Genomic DNA, 26,863 nt, shown 5'->3' with positions numbered 1-26,863 from the left:
GTGCATGATGTTTCACGTGCTTTTTCTACGCGAAAATATTACGCGAGGAGAAAACGTCACACGCGTACGTCCAGTATACACGTGGAGACCGGAGATACCGTCCACGTAATATTAGAATTCTTCCATTATTGTCTTCTTAAAAATGGATAAAAATTAAAGGAGTAAAAAAACACTTTCAAATATTTTTTATTTTAAAATATCCTTATTTTAAGGCTACTATTAACTATATCATAAATCTAAACTGACTTAAATTATTTAAACTTATCGAAATCACTTAAATTTTATGAAAAAAATAATTTAAAATTAGCATAACAGCTATTTTGACCAAATTAATTATAAAATAATTTCAATTAAATTGATAAAAAAAATATTTTAATATAACAATATTCATGTATAATAATTTTAATTAAATTGAAATAATTTTATTATATATTATAATAATTATGATTTATATCATAAGCAGTTATGCTTCTCTCCGATTTAAAAGCTAATAAGGTTTCAGGGAAACAAAAAAGAAGACGCGGTGGAAAAGCAATCAGGGCAAAAATCAAAAGGGTCTCATAATTTATCAAATCGTCAGCTCTTAAAAAAAACAGTCAAAAAAGTATCTCATATCTTCATATGTTTTATTCTAAAAATATTTTTTATTCCAGTATTATTATAACAACTATGACATATAGAAACTACTTTATAAGTTATAGTAGATTTAGAATTTAAAATTTAATTTAATTAAAATAAAATAAATGATTTTTCACATTATAATGACTACTGATAATTGCTACGCAATTATGATTAAATCTTAAAATATTAGATTTAAAATTATAAACTCTGAAGATTATTATTTCAATATATTCCTTATTAACTTATCAAAATTATTTAAATTTTATTAAAGTTATTTTAAAACCGTTTTAAATGTTATTAAGTAGCTGCTACAATACTACAACAGTATTATATTATGTATTATACATTATAGCAACCGATCGTAATTGAAAATAAGAATCAATATTGTAGCAACTAGGGATGATAATAAGTTAGTTTTGGATCATAGTCCATATCCTCTATCTCATCCATAATTATTATATTCATTCTCATTTTTATTTCCATCGAGTATTCAATTTTCATCCCCATTTTCATATCTATTGGAGAATGGATATTCATCCACATCCTCATACCCATTAGACGATCAAATATGTTCTATACTAATATTTTTCTTCATTCCATCCAACTATCATCATTCAACAAAACTATATTAGAATTAACATCCTATATATCCAAAAATATGAGAGAAGTTGAGAAGGAGAAAATCTTCTAATTATTATTGTAGTTAAATATAATTTTATTATCCGATTACCTAATTATTTAATCAGATTCAAAAAAATCCCTTCATATCCCTTCTCCATTCGAGTCAAGTATTAAATCATACATTAGATTTGGAGGAAATTATCATCTCTAATAGCAGCTACAAAGCAATTACTATAATAATTTTAAAATATAAAATACGAGACGTATAAAATATTTAATAGGGCGTCATTTTGACTTTTTTTTTAAAAAAAATGGATGTCTATTTGCTTTTTTTTATATTTGGGACGTCTTTAATTTTTTGCCTAATTAATTATGCTTCATTAAGAAGAAGAAAAACCCTTGAGAATATGAATATTTGACCTTGAGAATATGGCAATACAAACCTGCCATTTAGCACTTTCTCACGGCAAACCTTTTTCTGTAAAAAGGTGCAAAATTCTTTGTTCTTGTGCATTGATCATAAAGAGAGTATCAATTAAATTATCCTTTCTACAAATCTATAACCTCTTAATTGATGAGAAACTTCCAACTTTGTTCTTGTGCATTCATTATCAATTGAATTAGCTAGTCTATAACCTCTTAAGAAGTAAATTCTAACTTTGATGCACAAGCTTAACATGCTTTGACCATGTGGAAGTAGGGAGCACCCTCTAATTAGAATTATAAGTGAATAAAATGTGATAAAAATTTATTTATATTTGTAATATATAAAAGATCAATTAAATAAAAATGATTATATATATATATATATGTGTTTCATTAATATTAATATTTATGAATAAATAAATTATTTATTGTCCACCAATAAAATTTGAAAATCATATTCATTAATAAAATTCTTATAAATTTATAAATAGATAAAATAAAATTTCAAAATAAATAAATAAATTTATAATATTAAACTCACTGACTAATTAAATACATTTATAAAGATAAAATTTTTAAATAATCAAATAAATTTAAAATAAAAAGGGGAAAATCAAACTCATGAAACAAAGAAACTAAGTCAAATTTTTAATTGATTTTAATCTCAATTTAATTATTTTATTAAATACATTTAAACAGCATAAAAGTTAATTGAATTTTTAATTAGTTTGTAATAAATAAAATGCCTAAACAACAAAGTAAAAGTTAATTGAATTTTTATTTAGACCTTTATTTTCTGTAATCATGAGCCGTGAGGATAACCTACTATTTCCACTCCTGCCCAGTGGATTTTTATCTTTCCCAGATTCGAACTCTAGACTACATGTAAAGTACAAAAGTTCCTTGAATCTGGTAATCAGTGCAAGGTAGTATGATAATTTCTTTTAAATTCATCCAACTCGAATGGAGAAGAATATAGAAGAATTTTTTTTATATCTGATTAAATAATTAGATAATTAATTATGAAGATATCCAATCCAAATATCTAATTATATATATATATATATATATATATATATATATATATATATATATATAATCCATGAGCACTTGCTGTTGATGTGATAAATTAATTTAGTATTTATTTATTTTTAAATTTAGAGACGAGATTTTACTTAAATTTTATTTTTAATTCTCACATGAGAATTTTAATAATAAGAACCCATAAATTGTCCATATAAGACAACCAACTATATATGTATATATATATATAAATAGTGTATTGATTTTTAAAAATCCACTATGGTAGAAAATCACTCTTGGATTTATAATTTTATTTATACGGAGATGAATATAATAAATACGGATAAGAATAAAAATAGATATAATAAATAAGGATGTTGATAAAAATGAACACGGAGAATATACGATACAATCCAAACCCTCCCTGTGTACGGGTGTTTTGCAATATTGCGGCACGTTTAAGACCGCATGTCGAAGCCAACGTTGAATATTCATAGAAGCCCTTTGATTTTAAAAGATTATCTGAATTTAGGCGCTTATTACATCAATTTATTACGGCATCTTGAATGGGGGATATTTATCTGAATGATTTAGAGAAACATTTCTGTAAATAAATATCTTTCATTGTGAGGGGATATTTCAACGATGATTAAAAATCACCGGGTATAGATTTATGCCTAGTGATTTCTAATTTTTGTAATAATAAAAAATAAAATAATAATCAAATAAAGAATAAGTGGGTCCATTGTATGAGGAGGTGTTTTGAATGGAATGGTGGGACTCATAAATATTTGATTTGTGAGATATTTCATTATAAAAGTTAGAATATTTGAGAAACACGATATTTGATTGATGATATAGAAGTGGAGATCATAAATATTTAATAAAAATATTTCCAACCCTTATGGATGCCCTTAGGCAGCTCATTACATCGATTTATTAGGCAGATATAGAATTGGAGGAGATAACATGATCTGTATATTTTATTAGAGCAAAAATATAAAAAGTATTCAAAGCTAAAAGCAATATCTGATGGACACCCTTAAAAACAAAGACGCTTGGGGGGTGTTTGGTTGGGGGTAATCTATGATTACCTTGGTTATCTGTCCAAGGTTATCGTTGATAACCTTGTTTGGTTCAAGTTATGATCGATTTCCAAGTAATATAACATTACCGCCACATCAGCAAATGAGTTATAACCCGGTTATGTGATTACCTTGGCAGCTTAATGTTTTCTACGATTCCGGAGGTTAACGAAATTTTTTCCATGATTACCCTCCGATTTTAAAATTGAATTAATTAAAATGTACTACGAAATCTAATTAAAATCAAATTAATTAATTCAATAAATTTTAATTTAAATATCTATAAATTAAAAAATAATTTATTTTAAAATTTAAAAAATAAAATTAATGAATTATATTTATTAATTTAATAAATTATTTTATTAAAATAATTATTTTAATGAATTATTTTATTAAAAAATATATATTTATTTTTAAAATTTTAAAAATATAAAATTAACAAATTATATTTATTAATTTATTTTATTAAAATAATTTTTTTAATAAATTATTTTATTAAAATAAAATTATCATATTATATTTATTAATTTAACAAATTATTTTATTAAAATAATTATTTTAGTAAATTATTTTATTAAAATAAATATAAATTTATTTTAAATTTAAAAATATAAAATTAAGGAATTATATTTATTAATTTAATGGATTATTTTATTAAAATAATTATTTTAATAAATTATTTTAATAAATTATTTTATTAAAATATATAACTTTATTTTAAATTTTAAAAATAAAATTAACAAATTATATTTATTATTTTAATGTTTTTTATTAAAATAATTATTTTTAATGAATTATTTTATTAATAAAATTATCAAATTATATTTATTAATTTAATGAATTATATTAAAATATAGTTGAATGAAGGGTAATATAGTAAATATAAAACTGATTATATTTTATTCCCTCCAAATAAATAAAGTAAACCAAACAACATTAGATTATATTTTATGCCCCATAACCTAGGTTATGTGATTACCAGATAATCACATAACCAAGGTTATACATCATAACTTGAACCAAACACACCCTTGATGTTATCCATAATGTCTTTGAGTATTATTGTAATAGTTATCGGTAATTATATTATTAATGTTACATTATTATTATATTATTGTAATGTAATTATTTTGTATATATTAATTTTTCTTTTTTTTCTTTCTTTTTACTTTCAATATTTTTTATTTCATAATAGATCATTATAATATCTTCTATTTATAGACAGAGAAAGAACCAATATATATATATAATTTTATTATTTTCATGTATGGCATCTATTATAATAATTATTATTATTTACATCTATTATTAATAATAATTATTATAATATATAAATGAGTTTTATTTAATTAGTAACTTCAATTGCATGAAGTTACTTTTATTTTTTATTTATTTTTTTTATTTTAAAATTAATTATTAGTTAGATAATAATAATTATCTAACATCCATAATATGTAATATCTAATATAATATATTATGATGATGTAGCAGTTACTTAATAGTTTTTATCATTATTTTAAAATAATTTTGATAAAGTTTAAATAATTAGGACTAAGTTGATAAAGAATATTTTGATATAATAATATTTAGAATTTAAAATTTATAATTTAAAGTTCAAGATTTTAAAATTTAGAATTTAGTTACAACGGTATATATAACAGCTATCGATAGCTACTACAATGAATAACTGCTATAACATGAAAGATCATATATTTCATTTTAATCAAATTAAATGTTAAATCCTAAATATGTTATAATAGATATAAAATAATTTTTATATTTTGTAGCTGTTAAATAGTACTAAAATAAAAGAAAATAAAATATCTAATGGGCGCTTTTTATTTTTATTTTTTAAAAGGAATGTCTATTTATACATTTAAAATGCCTTTTTAATTTTGTCCATTTTATTATCGAATTCATTTAACTTCACATTTTTAATTATTTTAATCGGGTATCTAAAGGTTCGGATAACCATTTATTATCTAAAACAAATATTTAATAAATTTAAATGATAAACTTGCAAGTTTATGATGATTCTGCTTGCGGATAGACAAGATCCGACCCGTTAGCAATGACCCGACAAATTCAGTCACGTGATAGGCACGCGTTGATAACCCAGCAATCTGACTCGACCGGTGCCAAACGTCGGACTCACACATAGTTACAAATAACCCCTCGTATTATATTTTACCACTAAATGTTTGACAGACAGGGCGTTTTTAAAAAAATATATTTTACGAGGGGTTTTATGAAATTAGTTATAAATGGGGAAGAACCGAAGAACGAGAAGGGTTCTTCCGCAGCGTACGCTTTCGAATTTGGCGTCGGAAAACCCCGGCGTGAATCCGGAGACTATCTCCTTGCCTTTCCCAGATTTGTGTTTCCAGTCGTCGCGCTTCGGCTCCCGATTCCCTTTTCAGGTTTAGACTCTTGTTTTCTGTGCCCAAATTTGGGGTTTATCTTTCTCCACCTTGCTTCTTTGATCCGCGGCGAGGAGGTTGGGATCGGTCTTTTTGGGTACTCCGACGAGGGGAAGGAATTAGATTATGGAATCTGATGGCGGAGGCGAAGCAATCCGGCCTTCCACTCCGGCGGAGGAGGCGTTGAAGAGGAATACCGACTGCGTCTACTTCTTAGCTTCGCCATTGACCTGCAAGAAGGTGCCTTTTCCCTTGTCTTGGTTTATGTTTTCTCTTCTTTTGCTCAAGATGCAATTTTTTATTTGGGCTATACGTGTTTGCTTGGGTTTCCTATCAGTCCTGATCGGCTCTTTGTTGATCTCTGCAAAACTTTTATGATGCGGGATAAATGTCCGGGTTCTATTACTTGTTCGATTCTACTTTTTGGTTGAAATTCTCCAAGTATTCCTTGTCTTTGCGAAATTAGAGTTCTGCAAGTTTGTGTCGACTAGTTTGTTGCGCATGTTTTTTGAGGTGGTTAAGCTATCAGTTGCTGAACTTGCTTCTCAAATAATTGTTCGGGCTTGGATACCCAAAGGGTTCTATGTTTATCAGCTGCTGAACTTGCTTCTCAAATAACTGTTGGAACTTGGATATCCACAGGGCTCTATTTTTTTTTCCAAATTGTAGCGTGAATATCCAAATATTAGGAAATATGAGGGATTGTCGTCCACCTAAGAAAAGCAAGGACCTTGTCCAGGGAGGCTTATATTAATTTTCTTCCTTGACATGGTTCTATTGTGTTGGCGGTATCATATATCTGATCATTTACAGATTATACTTGTTAAATCTTCGGCTTGGAGGGTTGCATCTCTACATACTTTTGTGATACCAAGAAGCCTCCCTCTATTATAACTTGATTCTGTCTTGAGCTTTATGATTTTAGTCATGGATTTCAACAAACATCATTTAGTTTTAATTAATTTAATGCTTTGCACGTAACATGTTGTATTGTGTAACCATGGTAATGATAGACCTATGCATTTGTTTGCAAACCGTAATCTCTATTGCACAAATTAAACTTGTAAACCTTCAACTTTTTGTCAAACCAAAGTGTTGTTAATGCAAACACTTTAGTCTGAAAAATTTCTAGTCTCAACAGTGTATGATACTACTACTTTTCCAAATTAGATTGCATTGAGTCTTTCACAAAGGTGTTTCAGGTGTTTTCTCTCCTACTTGAATGCACCTTGAAAAATAAAATTTTGACTAAATGAGCATTTGAAGGGATTGAAATGTTGACAGCATATTCTTGTATTGTTAAAATGGTCAAAGCTGTTTCAGAATGTTCCAAAATTGGGCAATGTAAGAGGATGAACAAAAGACAATGAATTTCTAGATAATTATCTATAATTGGGCCTAGGTTCACCTGAGTCTTGTGTAGGTTGTGATTTAAGGATACCTTTTCTATAGGCAGATTCATGTATTTGGAAAAACTAATTCTAAGGATACTTTTTTTATAGGCAGATTCATCATTTGGAAAAACTAATTCAGTTTCCATATCATCTTGCACATTTCTTTTTCTAGGGTGCATATAGATATTTTTTTATGCTAGTGTATTGTTGATGCTCTCTCTCTCTCTCTCCCCCCTTATTTTTCATGTTAATTCAGACTTATCAGGGTTTGGAAGAAAATTTGACTTAGGTATTTGACTTAGGTTAGGATTGCTTTTTCTGTTGTATATTCACATTAGTGCTTGGCTATATTATTAGGTGTTAATTGTTAAGTTTGGCAACTTTTAAATAGTCGTTGCTAGTTATGGAAACAATAAATTCTTATTTGAGCTTGTTATGTAAGTTAAAGATTCTTATTTACCCAACTTTTGGCGTGCTGTTATTACTCATCATTTAATTACTATCTAAGCAAACTCTAGATTTGAATAAGAAACCCATTGCAGTATTATCCAAACAACTCCTGGTATGCCATATCAGAAGTTCACTCAATCTTTTCTCTGGAACCCTTGTTTCTTAGAATAATGTTGGACTTTACTCTATTTCTATCCTGATATAAACTCATCTCAAGAGTGAATACTCAATTTCTAATCTATCTATTTTACTCCATTTTTACAAATTTTCATTTTATCCTCACAAACTTTAAAATCCTATGGTATTTTCAGTCTAAGGAGTCAAGAAAGAAGATCAAATCATGTCATTTGAAAATCATCACTGACTCCATCATTTGAAGCTCTCTCTTGAGAATCATTATCCAACTATCATCTAGTCTTTAATTTAGTGCATTGCTTCGTCAAACTTTTCATTTTTTCTGTTAATATGTTCTTCATCATACCCTTTTCACTTGTATTTTTGATGTTTTCTATTTTATGTAACACGCTTGACATGGATATCCCATGCTCTAGTTTGCTAGGGGAGTGTTAGAGTATTTAGTTGATTAGTTGTTACTTGTTAGTTATGTTGTTCTACATTGGATGCTTTAGTCATAAGGTATCATGTTGAGTCCTATATAAAGATATCGTGTGGTAGCCTTTTTTTAATCTAGCACCTTTTCTTTTCTCTTAACTTTGACATTTTGCACAATATTAGCAACTACCCATTCTGAAACTTTTGAGCTCGTTCTAGCGTTGCTAGCATTGGTTTCTCATCGAAATTGTTTTATCTGATCTATTGACTTGTTCCATTGTAGTATTGGTTTTACATCCAAACAAATTGTTTGATATGATCTATTATCCTGTGCTCTCCTCATTTCTCAATCTTTCATATACATTGTATGTACATTTTGCTTGGAGGAATATTCTTCTTTGTGTTGATGTTTGTATTTTGTATTAACAAAATAATACAATCACTTTTTTTTTTCAGGGGAGTGAATGTGATTATCGGCACAACGAGGGTGCCAGAGTGAACCCCAGGGATTGTTGGTATTGGCTAAATGGGAACTGCCTCAATCCAAAATGTTCTTTCCGCCATCCAGTATGTTAGTTGTACATTTCTGTGCTTATTTAGAGTGCAAGTTTATCAAACATGATTTAAATGGGTGCTTTGCATCTTCTAATGGAGAACAATAAATTGCAAGTTACTATTCTGCATAAGTTTTGCTTGTATTAATATGATTTTCGCTCTGATGTTGTCCCTTTTCTGCATAGATTTTTCTTTAATGCAATGATTAGGCGTCCAATGTTATCTTGATTAGTTATTAATTACTTTTTCATAAGGAAAGGAAGTGGTTCTTAGACGATCAGGATTACATGTTGAGTGCATGATGTCATTAACTGCCAGTTCGGGTTCCAAGTCTGGATGAAGAAATATCTACATTAGGACTAGACTTGGTCTAAATCTATGAACATGAATCTTAACCCATGATAAGATTTAGGTAGCCACCCTCATCTAGTTTGGACTAATAATAGCTTGATGACGATGATGATATCAATAATCTGTACCAATCTAAGATCCAATTTGTTTCCCTTAGTTTGATGCTGATTGTTTCACGATATGAATTGAAATAAACATCGAATGGTTGCCTGTATTTTTAGTGTTTAAACTCAGATCAGTTTATTAGCGTTATGTTTGCCGAGTTCATTGCTGTTGCATCAGATGGTTGCCTGCACTTTTACTGCTGTAACTCGATCAATTTAGTAGCATTATGTACGCGGAGCTTATTGCTGTTGTTTGTTGTACAGCCACTTGATTCCATCTTCGGAATACCAACGCCCAACTCAACACAACCTCCAACATCAAGTCAGACTGCAGTATCAGCATCAATCCAAGCTACCCGGGTTCCGAATAACAGCAATAAGCAAAGTGTTCCTTGCTACTATTTCCAGCGGGGTCAGTGTTTAAAAGGCGAAAGGTGTCCATTCATGCATGGACCACAGGCTTCAGTCGACTTTGTTTCACAGCATGCGGCAAAGGCTTCAACATTTTCTGCTGAACCACAACAAAGAAATGAGAAAGATACACAGAAGAAAATTACTAAACGGCAAATGGTAGCTGAAGCTAATCTTGATTATCCAAAGGTGGTTGCCAACGAGCATGTTGGCGTATCATCGGCAACACCAAAATTTGTTCCTAAAGCTGAAAATGTTTCCAACTATGAACTGTCTGAAAATAAAATTTTGCTCCCATCATTAGGCAACGAGCCTCCTCTTGCACTGCCACAGAATGGTGTAGTTGTTAACAATAGCTACTTGCAAAGCCAACCATGGGATAGGCAGGTGCAACCTATTGATGATGAACCGGATAATGATAGGGATTATGATGAGGTATTGCGGGAACATTCTCCTGGTTTTGATGTGCTTGTAGATGATGATGTTGAAGACCCTGATTACTATCACAGTGAAGATAATTTCAGAAGATTGTCTGCTCATGGTGGGCAAAATATGGAAGTTGAAGATGAATACGGTTATCATCACAGTGATTATGAAACAATGGGAAAATTTGAAACTGATCAACGCAATGATATTGACCAATATGAAAACTATGAACAACCACATAGCAGGTATGACTTGGAACCAAAGACTTCTCGCAGACTTTTGGAAAGATCACCATCCCTTGAAAAAAGAGTACTTGATAGAGAGAGAAAACCCAATGCAATGGATGGGTCAGATTTGCGCAATCAATTAATGAAACGGAGAAGGTTCAATGATTCAAGGTCTACTGGTAATCATGATGGTCATAGCGAGCACTACCGAAAAGATGAACATTATGCTAAGGAGAGACATTATGGTCGTCCTGCCCGAAATAACGAGAAACTTCCTTCTGAGAAGTCCATCAGTAGTCGTCTGCAAGGCCGCATTGTGTTTCCTGGGAGATCTTCATCTGATCCAGCGAGCAATTTGCTCTTAGAGAAAGAGAAGGGAAGAAGACCTCGGAGCAGACTGTCACCAGTAAGGCGAATAGACTACCAGACAAGGAATCCGGAAAGAGCATGGTCACAACCAAGTGAGGAATTGAACAAAGATGAGAGGATCCATAGAAACAAAATAACCCCTAGAGATGGCACAAACTCTTTAGATTTTGCTAGCCCCAAGTCTCTTTCAGAGCTTAAAGGTACAAAGATCAATAAGAATATTCATGATCTCAGTACGACTAGTTCTAATGTTACAGTGAATACAGTTGAATCCATAAAAGTAGAGGGGGTTCACGAATCAGAAAATCCTCTATCATTTGAGGGTCCAATGCCACTGAGTGCCATCTTGCAGAGGAAACGGAAGTTAGCGAATGTGGAGGATAGATTTTCTGCTGGTCACCATGAAAACAATCAAAGTGGTGGAGACTCTGCTGTCACTGAATCAGTTCCTCCACTGGAAGCCAAAGAGGAATGCAATTTCACAATAAGTAGCCAGGAAGCAGGAGTGATCCCTTCAGAAGATGAACTAGCTTACAATGATGCCATAGATACTGAAGATGGTATATCTGTGGAGAATGAAGAAGAGGAGCTGGAAAACTATGACAAGCAAGATGGTGATTTCCATTATGAATCTGGAGAGTACAAAGTGGATGACGAAAACACAATCCACTTCGACGAAGATGATCAAGATGATGATGATGATGATGATTTTGCTAGAAAGATCAGCGTGATTCTATCTTGAATGCACACGGAGAATGTTTTGCTTAGCTTACTGTTTTCAAAGAAGCCTCCGACAATCTTCGCACCTGCCATGAGGCATAAACCCATCAAGCTTTAGAAATAAACAATGCAAAATCATTTCTTTTTCCTTTTTATTTTCAGTCTTAGCACTGAAAGAAGGCTGCAGATGGAAAAGCTGGTATGTGTGATTTGCCTTTGCCATGATTGAAGTCATGTTTTGTATCACTTATCTGGCCCTTAATAACATTATTTTCTTAGCTCCCCGAATGGGTTTATTTAACCACTTTATTCGAATTGTGTTCGAATAGGTAATGACATGCCGAGGTTCATTCTCTTTTATCATGAATGTTTCAATCTCTTGGCAGACAAAAAGAAGGGAAAGTTTGTCTCAATTACAATTTTGCTTCTAAACTACCAAGTATTTTTGTTTCCATTCATTGATGTTTAGTAGGGTTTTGATGACTTGATACATTAGAACAGCATGTGTATGAGAAAATTGTCACAAACTTTATCGAGGTAAGATTGAAAGACAACGTCGATTCTTTTTGAATTTATTTGTTGTCTTGCTTCTTTTATTCAACTTGAAACACCAAATACTGAATTGTTAGATGATTTTTTTTTAATGGAGCATTTCTCGATTTACCTATGAGAAATTTTTATAGAATTGGATCACAAGCTTATAGTAAATAAGACGGGATCGCTCATTTACCTCTAGCAAAGAATCGTAACCACCCCTCCTCTCTCCTTTATCAAAACTATTTTAACAAAAAGTAGAATTTGTTGCCTTAGCAGCCCCACATAGTCAGTTCCATGATCATCTGCATCCCTCCTGTCTCCTTTATCAAAACTATTCTTCTGCAACAAAAGATGGAATCTGTCACCCTAACGACCCGAGAAGCTGCAGTTGACTACGACGGAGAAGAATATTGTCTCGGTTTCGTCGAGATTCGAATCCTTTGTCCTCTTCTATGACTTTACTCGGTCATAACCAACCCAGCTATACCTTGAGGTAAAAAAAACTTTTCAAATATTAGCAAAAGTTAAAATAAAAGCTTATTTATTAAGAAAAATGAACAAAGATCATTTCTAATCTAATGCTCATTCATATAATTTATAGAAAGAATCATAACAAACATCATCCTGTTTTATACATACTAATCTAACACTTAAATCAATTATTATATGATAATAGTAGTAAGAATACATGCAGAAGAAAATATTAGTCTAAATATTTTATTTCAGGTAGATAAGAAAAAAAAAAGTAAAATTTCAAATAACATTTTCCTCTCCTCTCCTTTTTTTTTATTGCAGAATAATTGTCAATCATGTGGTCAATGAATTTGATTGAATGTTGACCATGCATGATGATGAAAATTGGACTTGAAATTGAAAGATGTGACCTGATATGTACAAAATGAAAATAAAATAATAATAGTACTACTAATAATAATTTTCTTTGTTAAAAATCTCTTTTTTATTTTATTTTATTTTTGTTAATTTTTATTTTTGGAGCAGAATGAGAAGCTATGAGAAGTGTGAGTCTGTGAAAGTAGTCGTCTTCATCATTCCTCGAGGTCGCTCTCTGCCCACTCCAGCGCTCCGCCTCTCTTCTCTTCTTGCATCCCTTTTCTATCCCTTCCAATTCCTTTGATCGCCTCCTTCCCAATCCCCTCGCCGCCCCGCCTCTTCGCTTTCCTTCTGTGGTTGTAGCGCCTGCTTTAGGCGATTAAGGAAACAAAGCTCTTTCCTTTTGTTCAGTTCTTCCTTTCTTCCACTCGCGACGCCGCTTTTTGCCCTCTTTTGTGCGGATATCTAACCGGCGAGGCATCGTCGGGAGCCACAAGTCGGAAAGGTGGGTTCTTGACGAGGGAGAAAGATAAAGATGGGATTTTGATGGAGGCGGCGCGGAGAGCGGCATGGGAGATGGCTTCTTCTACGTCATATGAGTCAGGGGAAGCTAGAGGAGGAGGAGGAAGTGGAGGAGAAGGGATTGGTGAAGGCGCTCTGTATGTGAAGGTGATGACGGACGAGCAGTTGGAGGTCCTCCGCCGTCAGATCGCCGTATACGCCACCATTTGCGAGCAGCTAGTCGAGATGCACAAGGCCATCACCGCTCACCACGACTCCGTCGCCGGTTAGCCACTCTTCTTCATGTGGAAAATAGCTTGGAATTATTCTTTCTGTTGGCTTATTTATGCTACTCTTTATTGTACGATCATTGACATTTGTTGATAATAATTGTTATAACACTATATGCGCATTGATGCTTTTGAACCTACTGTCTCACTATCCCTTTCGATAAGAGACGGACATTAATGACGGCCTACATTATTTCAAGTAAGATTTTCTTGTGTGTACTTACTTTTAGCTTCAGTTCCCCTTTTTCTTTTGGTTTGGTAAACTGCAATTATTTTTGGATAACATAATCGAGGAAGATGCTTCACAAAGTTGCCTGGACATCATCTTTGATTTGCTACAAGAATGCATTCTATGCGTGATTTGAACTAATGATGGACCACCACACTTGTTCATCTAGAACTAACAGGCATGGAGTATTCTAGCTTCGACACATCCTCATGAATTGGGGAGACATTTATTTCATCCCCAAATGACTTGTTCATGTAAAACTAATGGGTTGATAGCATCTTAGCTTCAACATGAGTGATCTGAGTTGGTTGATTCCATTACTTTGGCAAAACAAAAAAAAAAAGATGAAGGTTGATGTATGATATGGCTGCAATAAATTCTAACAAAACCTTATGATAATTATTTGATACGAACTTCTTGGAGTGGCAAATTTCATGTTTGTAGATTGCCTAATTGTTGTGTACAGAAGTTATTTGTCGAGTCAATCTTGCTCATCCAAATTTTGGGCAATTAAGCTTTAATTGAAAATTTCTCTCTCAATTTATTCTTATCTATGCACTTTCTTAGTTTTTTTTTAATGTTTGGTCAATACTTAAAACTGCTACCATTCTTGTTGTGATATGTTTTGCTCTTTAGTGTGCTGGACTGTTGGTGGATCATCATTAATTCTTCTCAGTTTATGGCTTCTTGAAAGATGTGTTGAACTCCACACTCATTAGTTCCACATGAACAAGTACACTGATCCATTGTATCGATATATCTTCGGTCTCCTCTCAAATGAAAGGCCATATTGGAACAAAATGGACCCTGACATAACATAACATGAGGATGATTTTTGAAGTTAGGATGCTTCACTCCTATTAGTCCCACATGGACAAGTACAGTGGTCTATTATCTTTATATTAGAGGATGTGTCACCTTTGAAATAACTAATTTTAGGATACAAGGCTTTACTCTTATTCAACAAGATGCAATTTTTTAAAGTTTCTCAAACACTCTGGTCGGTTAGCAAGTTATTGAACAACAGCATTATCTTCTTTTTTTTTGAGAACCTTTTGTGTAATTGTATCAACTATCATAGTACAAATTAGGAACATTTTTCATGAGCTCTTTTTTAGTAGTCATCTATACAACACTTCGACAACTTAATTAGCAGCACTCATTTGCGCAAAGTAGCTAAGTAAGCCTAATTTGCTAGAGACCGACACAAATGAAGGTAAAAGAGATTGAGAGGGCTTGAGAGAATAGTAAATAATGAGGGTTTTCTATTTTTGAGAATGATTATGAGTAAGGGAAGAGAGGTTTGCTGGTGTAGACAACACCAAATAATCGAACTTGTGTTTTGATGATAGTAAAAGGTTTAAAGTTAAGCCTTGAGATTATGATGTGGGTGTTGAGTGTGCAAGTCACTTAATAAGGAAAGTCCTAGTGGGTCAAGAGGACTGGACATTAAGTAGGAAAGTCTTAGTGGATCAAATGAACTGAACACCAAGCAAAGGAAGACCAGATGGGTTGATGAATCGGACAATTGGCAGAACAGACTTGATGGTTCAGTAGGATTGACAAGTAGAAGAAAGCCCTGGTGAGTCGATTGGACATTAAGTAGAGGACGTCCAAACTGGTCAGTAGGATCGGATGTTTGGCTAGGTGAGCAAGATAAGTTTAGGAGAGTTCTTTCTGAACAAAAGGCTGTGAGGAATGTCTCAAACTTTGGACAAGGACAGTCCTATAACTAGGTGTTGATCCGACTAAAAAATCAATATGAGTTTTGAAATCCACAGCAAACAATTTTTACTGTCAAACTAATAGAACATGCATTGTCATATTATTTGTGTTGTGCTAACATTGTTTTGCGGGAATCAATTTTTTAGTCAACCGTAAAGGATTATCGATCGATCGGATGGTTCGGGCGACCGAACAGGTGGGTTCGATGGACCGATGCTGAGGTGGCAGATTGAGTCGACGTGACATTAGATAAGTGGAGTATGATGCGTGGCAGAAGATAAGATTGAAGGAGGATCGATCTATCGGTACTGTTGTTTGGTTAATCAAACACAATCTGATCAACAGATTGAGCGGGATATCGATCTGATCGGCAAATGAACTTGGATGGGAAGTTGGCGTAGATAATGATCAGTTGACCGTTACTATTGATCTGTCGATCGAAAGACAGATTTGAATGTGGATTCAATGGGATAAGATTTTGATCGGTTGACCGAAACGACTTATCGGTTGACCGAAATTTTTTTATAAAAACACCTCGAGCCGAGACTCAGAATCATCAATATTCAATCAATCAAAGCGTTCAAGTCTCTCAAGCTATGTTCCTCTGCGCTCGAAGGCTTTTCAAGTTCATTCATTTCATCGAGCTTCATCGTATTTGATTTGGTAACTTTTATTTTTATTGCATATCATATTGTGAGTCACAATAATCATTTATTGTAATCTTCTTGATTGTAAGAGGTTTTTTTGCCTCCATATCTGATTCGGAAAGGAGATCTAGTGGTATTTTGAAGAGCGATCCACCTAACGGATCGCAGGTCTTGGAATAGCACCCTAGGAGTGTGAACCAAGTAAATCCTTGTATGATTATTTTTTATTCCATTGCGTTCTGATTTCATATCTTTGAAAAGGAAATAATTTTTAAACCGTGTACATTACATGTCTGACTAGATAATTTTATGATGAAAAGATTCTAGAAAAACATCTAGAATGATCTTAAGGAGAACCTAGAAGAAACTCATGGACCAAGAGGGTGGCACAAAGAGTGAACTTATTTGTTTTTTCTCTCGTGAATATGCTATTATTTTCAGATGCTCTGATAATGTTACATTAGGTTCTTATTTGTTGAGGAATGCATCGTGATAGATCTGATAACTTTTGGTTGCTATACATACTGACTTTGTTCTGTCAGATGACTTAATATAATAATCTGTATAAAATTTATGAGCATGAGAGTGGGATGAAGAAAAAAATGGGTCTTGGTGTTATGCATTAACAATGCTGAAAATTATCTCAATTTGATTTTGTGCTTGTGAATAGAGCATCCTAGTTTCCTGTCTCCCTATGTATGGATGGTTCACATCGTTTTTCTATTTGTCTGCTGATCCTTTTATATTTTTATTTATTTGTTCAGTAGGAGTTGAAAATGAGAAACTACGTTTCAGCTATCGACATATCTATAAAATTATCATCTTAATACTTGTACATTTATGTTTTTCCTATTTTTGAGTTAACTGTGGTAGTGCTATATCAGAAGATGAAACAGCAAATAGAAAAATGAAAAATTATATGTATTTTTTTTTTGTTTCTTCTGATTCCCAATTTACACTTAGCTCAAGATGGAATCCTGAAGTGTTCTATGTTAGGCATTGGGTTTAATCTACTCCCTATTAACAACACATTGAATTACACAGTAAGGATTTCTTGGACAGAATTTTCGTAAATTGTAATTATTAAATTGATGAACAAAATGTGTAGATGTCTGTGTACTCCAGTGGAGTAAATAATCATTCGTTTCGACATTAACTTTACATTTTCTTTGTTGCCTGATTTGACTTGATTGAGCATTCACAAACCTTATTTCAACAAAGCAATAAATGAGTTGAAGCTTGTGGGAAAATATGATTTTGTAATCATGTATATTGATCCGGTTGAGATCAAGGGATAAGATGGGCTAGGTTAGGTTGGGTTGACTGGCTAGTCGAAGTAGAGTACTTCTGGTAGGTCAGATGTGAGTCAGGTTGGCTGCTATCGGGTCGGCTCTTGGTGAATCGAGCAATAAAAAGGCTTTGGGACACCCAGTGAGAACACATTCGGCTCAGGCGAAGGTCTACGACAATGACAAATGCTCTAGGAGAATTGAGTACATCGAAAAGGATTAGAAGGGAGGCCGAGATGGACTTTGGCTAAAATCCTCCGACGTTTAAGTCAAGCTCTGACAAAGACAAGAAGAAGATGAAAAAGTAGGCTAGTAGAAAAAAATGTATTGTGTGCATACTTGTGCTCGTGTGCACGGGCACCCTTTTATACCAGCTTGGGAGAGTGGGGTGAATCCTTATCGGGCATTCTGTGTACTTCCCGCACGTTCGCCCACGTCCTCAGAATGTGTCGACACCATTTCCCCCACTCGCTCGCCCCTTTGGCCGAGTCTCCAATCGAACATAGCTCAGGTCAAACTATGGTTACGTTGCTCCACCTTTCGGTCTACTAGATTGATCCGAGCTCGGTCGTGAGTTGGGTTGACTTGGCTTTCCGTTGATCGAGTCCTAGGCTCGCCACGTGGTCCCAACCATCTTTGCCACATCATATATCCCTAAAAATTAGGTTAAAAATATTTCATAAATCATGGGATTATGATTTCATAAATTATGAGATATAATAGTGTAGAATTTTCAATGAAATATAGAGCAGATAGACTAATAGAGAGTAAGACAAGATTTGTAACTAAGAGCTATACTCAAAACTATGGGATTGATTATTAGAGTCTTTTACTTCAATTACAAAAATGAATACTTTTAGAAATTCTACTATTATTAGCAATTAGTTATAGTTGGGAGTTATAATAGTTTGATGTCAAGAATGTATTTTTGCACAGAAAACTAAGGAAAAAATTTATATGGAGATAATTTGGATGCTCATAAAAGGGCAGTTCCGATGCACGAAACTCTCGTCAATGTGGGTCCCAAGTACGCAACCTTACCCTGTATTGTAAGAGGATATTTCCACAACTCAAACTTTTGACCACAAGATCATATGATTGTTTCTGCAATATAATTTGGATGCTCATACTTTATGTAAATTGAAGAAAGTCTTATATGGACTTAAGTAATCATGATTTGCGAGAGTTATGATTGACATGGGATATAAATAAAACCAAGGGGATCATGCATTGTTTATTAAACACTCTCCTTTAATGTAAGCCACTACGCTCGTAAGTGTATATTGATGATATAATAGTGACATGAAATGTTGATGAGAAGAAACACTTTCTAAGTTAATGTTTAGCAAAGATGTTTGAAATCAAATATACTTTCTTGAGATTGAGGTGGCTTACTCTAAGTAAGATATTTTTATCTTCCAACAAAAATATATAAAGATCTCCTTAAAGAGACACGCAAGCCAGCAAGTACTTGAATAGATCCAAAATTTTGAAAGTTACAATGAAAGATGCCACCGTAGATAAGAGAATTACAATATCCCAAAAGAAGCTCATCTTCAAGTAGCTCACCGAGAATTACTATATCTCAAAAAGAACACCAAGAAATTCTATTTAAAAGAAATGGAGGTTTGGTGTTAGAGCCAAATACAAATGTTAATTATGTTGGGTCAGTGGTTGACCTCTTGACAGGAGGTCAACTACCGGATATTGCACCTTTATGGTTAAGTAACCTTGTGAAAAAATAGCGAGAGTCAATTCTCAGATTTACAACAACGAAAATCAGATGTTGAAAGCATCTAGAGGTTCCTAAAAGATAATCCATTTTCTCCTAGGATTGAAGAAGAGATTGTATGAAAGAGTATCAAGAATTCTTAATTATTTTTCACTACCACTGCTAAATTTGTGTCTACTGACTCCATCTAGAATTAGATTGGACCACTAATGGGAAATCCATTTAGGAGTTGTGTAAAGGATTGAAGGAACTTCTTATCCAAACTCATGAGGTCTCTAAGTAATCCAACATTCATTCTCAGCCAACTCTAATTTTTATAGAGTAAAAGTTAAAGTCAGAAAAAGGTTAATAAACAATAGATCTTAGTATTTCCACGTGTTTCATCTTATTAGGATAAAAGTATAAGAGCAAGAAACAAGATGTGGTAGCATGGTCTTGTACAGACAGAATCCTGAGCAATGACTCAAGGTGTGTGAGAACTGTTTTGGTTAAAGAATATCTTAGAAGACTTAAAGATCAATTGGAATGGTCATAATAAGTCTGCAATTAACATAGCTCACAATATGGTACAACATGATCGAACAAAACACATTGAAATTGAGAGATACTTCATAAAGGAGAAACTAAAGAGCATGTTGGTTTGTACCCTTTATATATCTACACATGGACAACTTGTAGAAATACTTACTAAAGAGGTGCAAGTAATTTAGTATTTCAAACTATTGCATCCAAGCTGAGAATGATGTTTATTCCTAAAAATAGGTTAATCATGATTCCATAAATTATGGGTCATAGTAGAGTTTTTAATGAAAAAGTTGTTATTGTATGAAAAATAAGTTGTGTTAATAATCTATATAAAGGGGTTACGATCTCATGTATTGTATAAGTTTTGAGTTAATATAATTTTTAATTTTCATCAACTTGTATGTTGTACGGATATCTCTTGTCGCTTCTATATTGTTGATCATTTACTGAAAAAAAGTTGAAAGGACCGACAACTACATGATTTAATTGTTACTATAACTGCATTTCAGATTTATATGAACAATGATCTGTTGCTCTAGTTTATTTAGCTTCTATATGCTTATTGGTGGTTGTTTTAGGAATGCGGCTGGGAGGCCTCTATGGCGATCCCCTGATGGCATCCAGTAGTCAGAAACTCACTGCGCGGCAGCGATGGACTCCAACGACTATGCAGCTACAGCTTCTCGAGGCTATGTTTAACGAAGGCAATGGGACTCCAAGCAAACAGAAGATAAAGCATATAACAACTGAGCTATCTCAACATGGTCAGATCTCAGAATCTAATGTCTATAATTGGTTCCAGAATAGGAGGGCACGGCTGAAGCGAAAGCAGATGGCTGCTTTAGCAAGTAATACTGAATCTGAAGTTGAGGCAGATGAGGAATCCCTAGTAGATGAAAAGAAACCAAGACCCAACAACTACCACCAAGAATGCATGCTTGTCGGCATGGACAACTATATGCACCTGGATCCAGAAGGTCATTTTCTGGCATCTCCGCTGAATCAAACACAAGGCGCATATCGTTCAAATGACAGTTCAAAGTCTTCGGGCAGCTATGAACAAATGCACTACGGAATCGTACTATCAACCCCGAGTAAGTTTCTGCTCGCTTCACTCTTTTACCTATTCCACATTCTGCTGGGAGTAAAAAATTTGTCTTCAACTTCTCGACTAATGAATGCTATACAATTTCAGTATATCATCAGATAGGTACTTTCCCTCCCATTTTTTTTCTTAAAAAGTTTCAGTAAGCAGGGTGTCAATGGCAATAACCTATTCTTGTTCATAGATTTATATGATGGACTGCAGATGGAATCAGCTGATGGGCCTTGATGAATTGGCACAACAAATGCCTACAAATGTGGTAGAATTTGATTGTTCTTTACTTTTAGCTGCAATTTCTACTTTGTTAGGGGCTCTCTTCTTTAGTTATGTTGTCATTTCTACTTTGTTTCTAATTTTTTGTAGGTTGGAATGGTTTTATCATGAAGGAGGCTGCTCGATCATCCCACAAGTTTAAAAAAATAGGTTCTATTGTACTGATTACAAATATATTAAGTAATAGTTTAAGTTTTACAAGTCCACACAATTGGTTATGTTTTGGATTAATTAGTTATAATTTAGATTATCTTCATTTGACACTAGATAGATCTCTATGTTTATTGATCTAGCAAATGGATTGCTAACAAACACTATTCGACTTGCAACACAAAGTACCAACATCATAACAAGAACAAATTTACAGCACTCTTACAGTGCCAGTCACAAGATCGGGATCATGTTCTCCTCTGTCGTCGTTCCGTCACCGATGTGCTGACCGGCGACTTCTCCGGCCTCACATCGGCCGAGGGCAACAACACAGTTTCATACCCAACAACCTGAAACTGAAAATCTAATAGATCTCTTCTCTCCTATGTCATGTTATGAAATTGCGATCGGTTTACTGCAAAATTGATCTGCAATTTTAATATATTACGGCTGGAGAAAAAGAGTACTTTAGAAAGTAAATAAGTATATTGATAATTTTAAAAGTATTTAATTCTAGTAAATTATGGACAAGAACTCTACTCGGACTATTTTTTTTAACAAAAAATCAAAATAATATATAACAATTAAAATACATGTTTACTATTCATCGTAATCTCAAAACTTTCTCGTTGACCAGATCTTCAATATTTTTACTATGAAACTTATAAAATTTAAAAACTTTCATAATGTAATCTTTTATATCTCTATCCTCCTACAAGAAATTAATTAATTTTAAATAAATAAATATTTTTAAAATTAATTATTTAATATTAATGATCAAATTAAATATTTCTTAATTAAAAGATACAAAGATGATCTATAGACATATTCATATTATTGAAGTTATGATTTATGATTCTTCATAGTATAATATTCATCAATTATAAAATCTAAGTTGATATTTGAAGCAAACTCTCTCTCAATATAAATAATCATAAAATCTATCATAAAGTTCTCTCCTATTATACTATGAAGAAACGTTTTAACATGCTTAATAGTTGAAAATGTATTTTATGTAGTTATCATGAAAACATATACCGTTAAAATTAGACGAATTAACTTGTCAATCAAATTATAGTATTGCAACTTTTTTGTTTCAAATAACCTTTCACACAATTCTGAGATAGTGGACATTTTTTGAAAATTCTCATGCAAACTACATCAAACTCATAATATTGTAGCTGACACTTCAAATTATGCATTTCTTCTTGATGAGAGTACAAATCTTGTCAATATCAAACCATTTAAAATAATCTTTTGGATCAAAAGCAAAGTTAAGCACAAGAAGTTCTACTGTCTCAACACTGAATCTAGAGATTAACTCTTCTAACTAAAATTTTATTATAATATTAAATATATCATAATGAAAGTGATGTTCAACTGTGATGGTATCCTTTTGCGGGCATGAACGACTAGAATGCTTATAACAAGCACTGATCTATGTATATCAACTTTCAATCTTGTGCAAAATGATTTGACACATGAAAGAAGAATATCAAAATTATTATTTCTCAATGTCAGAAGAAGTGCTTTAGTCGTAGAGACCAAATCCATTACATTTATGATATCAAGAGATTTTTATTGTAAGGAAACTTCATAATTTTATACATCAAATGTAAAATAAAAATGAAATCAAAAGACTTCATCACTATTAAGGAACCACCAACTTCCCTATGCATCGAAGTAGAGGAATCATCAATAATAATGCTTTCAAGCACATTAATAGTTGCATTATATACATATCTATTAAACTGCAGATATAATCAAAATGGGAGCTCCAACGAATAGTTCCTACTCTCTGATTAGCTCCTCGTCCAGTCTCACTTTCACCATAACAACAGAACGTGCAATTTCATTGACTTGAGCAGATGGTAACTCAGTAATGTGTTTGGAAGAAGATGTAACAAGATTGATAATAGTTGTCATATTCGAAAAGAAAAGCCATATAGAGATCTCTAAAATACAAAATTGATAATAGTTGATAACTCTCTGGTTAAGTTTTGTCTACAACTAACGTTAGCTGGAGTCGGTGGGCAAAGCAATATACATAATATGCATGGGGGCAATCTTTAAGAAATAAAGTTTGTAATCTATTAAAATCACCACATATGTTGTGAGCACCATCATACTCTTGACCTCGCATATTATAAAATTTTAGATTATATCTAGTGGCATCACATATTTCTTTAAGTGTTGCAACTGTGGTGTCATGATATGCACAATTTGGAAAAAATACTCCTGTAAAAAATCATGGATAGCTACAAATCTCAAAATTATAGTCCTCTATTCTTTATTAGATACATCCTTCACTTCAACCACTAAAATATAAAACTTAAAATCTCTAATTTCATCATGGATTTTATTTTTGACTCTATACCAATAATATGCAGGATTTTTTTTTGAAATTCTAGTGAGGTATACTTTGTATTTCTCAGAGCTTTCTCTAAGATAATATCATCAATACTAGCATTCTATTTTCTCAAAAGTTTTAGCATCTCAATAAAATTATCACGATTGCAAACTAAGTCAATAGATGCTCTCAATTGTTGCTACAAGCCTTAATCGATTCTTTTGAATCTATTCAGAAGATTCTCGATTCATAACTTTATCTATATGTCGAATTACATTCATCAAATCAACAACTTATTGTTATAAAAATGTGAATAGAAAAAAGGTGGATAGAAGGAAGAGACTCCATGAGATTTTAGTCTCACATTGGGAGTTTTATGGCTAGATGGTTGATTTATATTGTTTCATAAGCATGTATATTGTGAACAAATGCATAGAGAAAAGTAGTTGCTTCATATGAGATTTTAGTCTTACATTGGAACTTCATATACAACCTTACTAATGACACTTATGTAAGTAATTGCTCTAATTCCAAATGTGGGGATGCCAAGCACATTTGTATATATTGACATGCAATAAAAGCAAACTTAAATATATACATATAAATGTTATGAGATGCCAAGCACATAATATGTCTTCCTTTCTAAGACTGACTTTCCTTTAGGTCAATCACTCTTAACATAGATATACATATATCCACACAAAAATATACCAAATCTATCTAATAATTCTCACTTTGGTGATAATATTAGCTTAATTTGGTAACATATGTGCAAATAGATTCATAAGAAACCCTAGGAAACCCAACATTGTATATGACCTCATAGTAGTAGTCGAGTCTAGTAGTCGATTGATAAACTACTATTCGAGTGTTGTAGTCGACTGATTTTTTACTGTGCTTGATCTTAACACAACAATTGAGTGTCATAGTTGATTGCTAAACTAGTAGTCAAGTGTTGTAGTTGATTGCTAAACTTAGTGTGTGTTGGCGCAAGAAGTACTAGATCTTGCCTAGAGTTTACGTGTTTGACAATACACCAGGGTCTGGTCAGTTTGACCAAGGGTTGATCCAAACAGGACCTGATGTTTGCATGTGAATGAGAGAAGTCCTAGTCGATTAGACTAGACAGTGGAAGTCCTGATCTGGAAGATTGGGCAAGGGAAAGTCATAGTTGTAGGCTAGGCAAGGGAAAGTCCTAGTTATAGGCTAGGGAAAGGAAAGTCCTGATTTTGAGGATCAGGTAGAAGTCTTAGCAGGTCAAGTGCATCAGGTGCAAGTCCATGCAGTGTCGGAGGATCAGGAAGCATGACCAAAGTCCAATCGGGTACGGTCAGGAGGACCAGAGGGTTGGTGAAGTTTGGGCGGTCTGGAGGACCGAGTCACAGTAGCAAAGTCCTGGGGGCCGAGGACCATGGCTAAGTGGGAAGTCCAATAAGTCTGGAGGACTTATTGGCAAAACTTCTCCCGAGTGGAGTGGGTAAGGGCGCGTTCCCGGAATGGAACAGTAGACATCAAACTAACCTAGGATTTCGATAGAAATCTGAAGTTAGACCCACAAAGTAAGGTTTAAGTTGTTTTATTTATTTGTATGCTTGTCTTGCAGGAACCAGGAGCTGGAAGCAAGATGGAGAAAGCAGAGGTGAAGTAAACAAAGACAGCTAAATCAAGTCCGGGGTCAACTCAGGTCAAACTTAAGTCAACTAGTTCCAGTCGATCGGAATGTTGATTCCAGTCGACCAGAGGTGGATAAAAGCTACGGAAGCCGAAGTTTATCTAGATCCGCCACGTCAAATTGGAGTCGACCTGAATAGTAGTTCCAGCCGATCGAAAGGCCAAGTCAGCTGCGGAGAAAGAGGATTACGGTCTACGTGGGGTCAACCTGAGATGTATTCCAGTCGATCGGAAGGTGCTATAAAAGGAGAGTGGGCGTGCACAACCAGTACAATCCGATACAAGCCATCCCTCTCATCTAGTGGCGATTCTGAACGTGAATGGGGTCAGACACGTGCAATCGAGGAAGATCCAGGAGGAGTGCGCGACGCTCAGGACTTCCAGATCGGCAACCAAGTGTCTAGTTTAGTTTCTTATTACTTGTCTTACTTTGTGTTTATTATTATTATTTATACGGACTATAAGACGGGTTTCTCCGCCTTCGAACAACATTCAGAAAGCAGACCACTAGTGGACGGACGCCTTCCATACATAAGCCTTGGACGTCTGAATCCTAAGGGGTTAAGAACCAAGTAAATCTGCGAGTCCCCTACATCCTTTACTAATCCGCTATTAAGTTATTTTGATAGAAACGAACGAGCGAAAAAGCGACAACGCGCTATTCACCCCTCCTTTAGCGCGTTACAAGATCCTACAGTGTGTTGGATCTAAACATAGCAGTCGATTGTGTTGGGTTGCAAGGGTGCAAACATAGTCCCACATCTAAAGTACATAGAAAAGATCATGGGGTTAATAGGATGGAAAGTATCTCCATTGGTATGAGACCTTTTGGGGAGAGCCCAAGAACAAAGTCATGAGGGCTTAGGCCCAAAGTGGACAATATCATACCATTGTAGAGATATTTTGATTCCATCGGTACTAACAAGCAGTATCAGAGCGAGACCGCTCTTCACCGGACTAACCGTCGGATGAGCCATGATCCAGATTTAACCATGTGGTTTGAACCTTAAACAAAGGAAGTGGGTGCTCCCGTGTCTGAATCAAGAGGACCAGACACCAGATGAGAAGTCCTAGTAGGTCGGGTGGACCGAGGGGTAAAAAGTCCTAGTTGCGACTAGGTGGGAAGTCCTAGTAGGTAGGGTGGATCGAGGGGCAAAAAGTCATAGCTGCGGCTAGGTGGAAATTCCTAGTAGGTCGGGTGGACCGAGGGGCAAAAAGTCCTGGTGGATCGAGGATTCAGATATCAAAATGAC

At 33.6% G+C, this 26,863-nt stretch overlaps 2 protein-coding genes across 2 annotated transcripts; both read left to right on the top strand.

Moving 5' to 3' along the window:
• The first annotated feature begins 6,086 nt into the window (after positions 1 to 6,086).
• LOC141846204 (zinc finger CCCH domain-containing protein 32-like) lies at positions 6,087 to 12,064 on the top strand. The gene is made up of 3 exons (XM_074734201.1): positions 6,087 to 6,436; positions 9,049 to 9,159; positions 9,867 to 12,064. The coding sequence occupies exons 1-3, from the start codon at positions 6,323 to 6,325 to the stop codon at positions 11,775 to 11,777; spliced, it is 2,136 nt and encodes a 711-aa protein (XP_074590302.1). The 5' UTR covers positions 6,087 to 6,322; the 3' UTR covers positions 11,778 to 12,064.
• A 1,285-nt stretch (positions 12,065 to 13,349) lies between these two features.
• LOC141846205 (WUSCHEL-related homeobox 8-like) lies at positions 13,350 to 21,696 on the top strand. The gene is made up of 4 exons (XM_074734202.1): positions 13,350 to 13,910; positions 20,640 to 21,155; positions 21,351 to 21,425; positions 21,530 to 21,696. The coding sequence occupies exons 1-3, from the start codon at positions 13,670 to 13,672 to the stop codon at positions 21,392 to 21,394; spliced, it is 801 nt and encodes a 266-aa protein (XP_074590303.1). The 5' UTR covers positions 13,350 to 13,669; the 3' UTR covers positions 21,395 to 21,425; positions 21,530 to 21,696.
• The last annotated feature ends 5,167 nt before the right edge of the window (positions 21,697 to 26,863 follow it).

This window comes from Curcuma longa, chromosome 15, assembly GCF_044706935.1.
Source record: "Curcuma longa cultivar G26 ecotype Majalengka, Jawa Barat chromosome 15, ITB_CL_G26_1.1, whole genome shotgun sequence".
Classification (NCBI taxonomy): domain Eukaryota; kingdom Viridiplantae; phylum Streptophyta; class Magnoliopsida; order Zingiberales; family Zingiberaceae; genus Curcuma; species Curcuma longa.
This window is presented reverse-complemented; position numbering and strand designations above follow the sequence as displayed.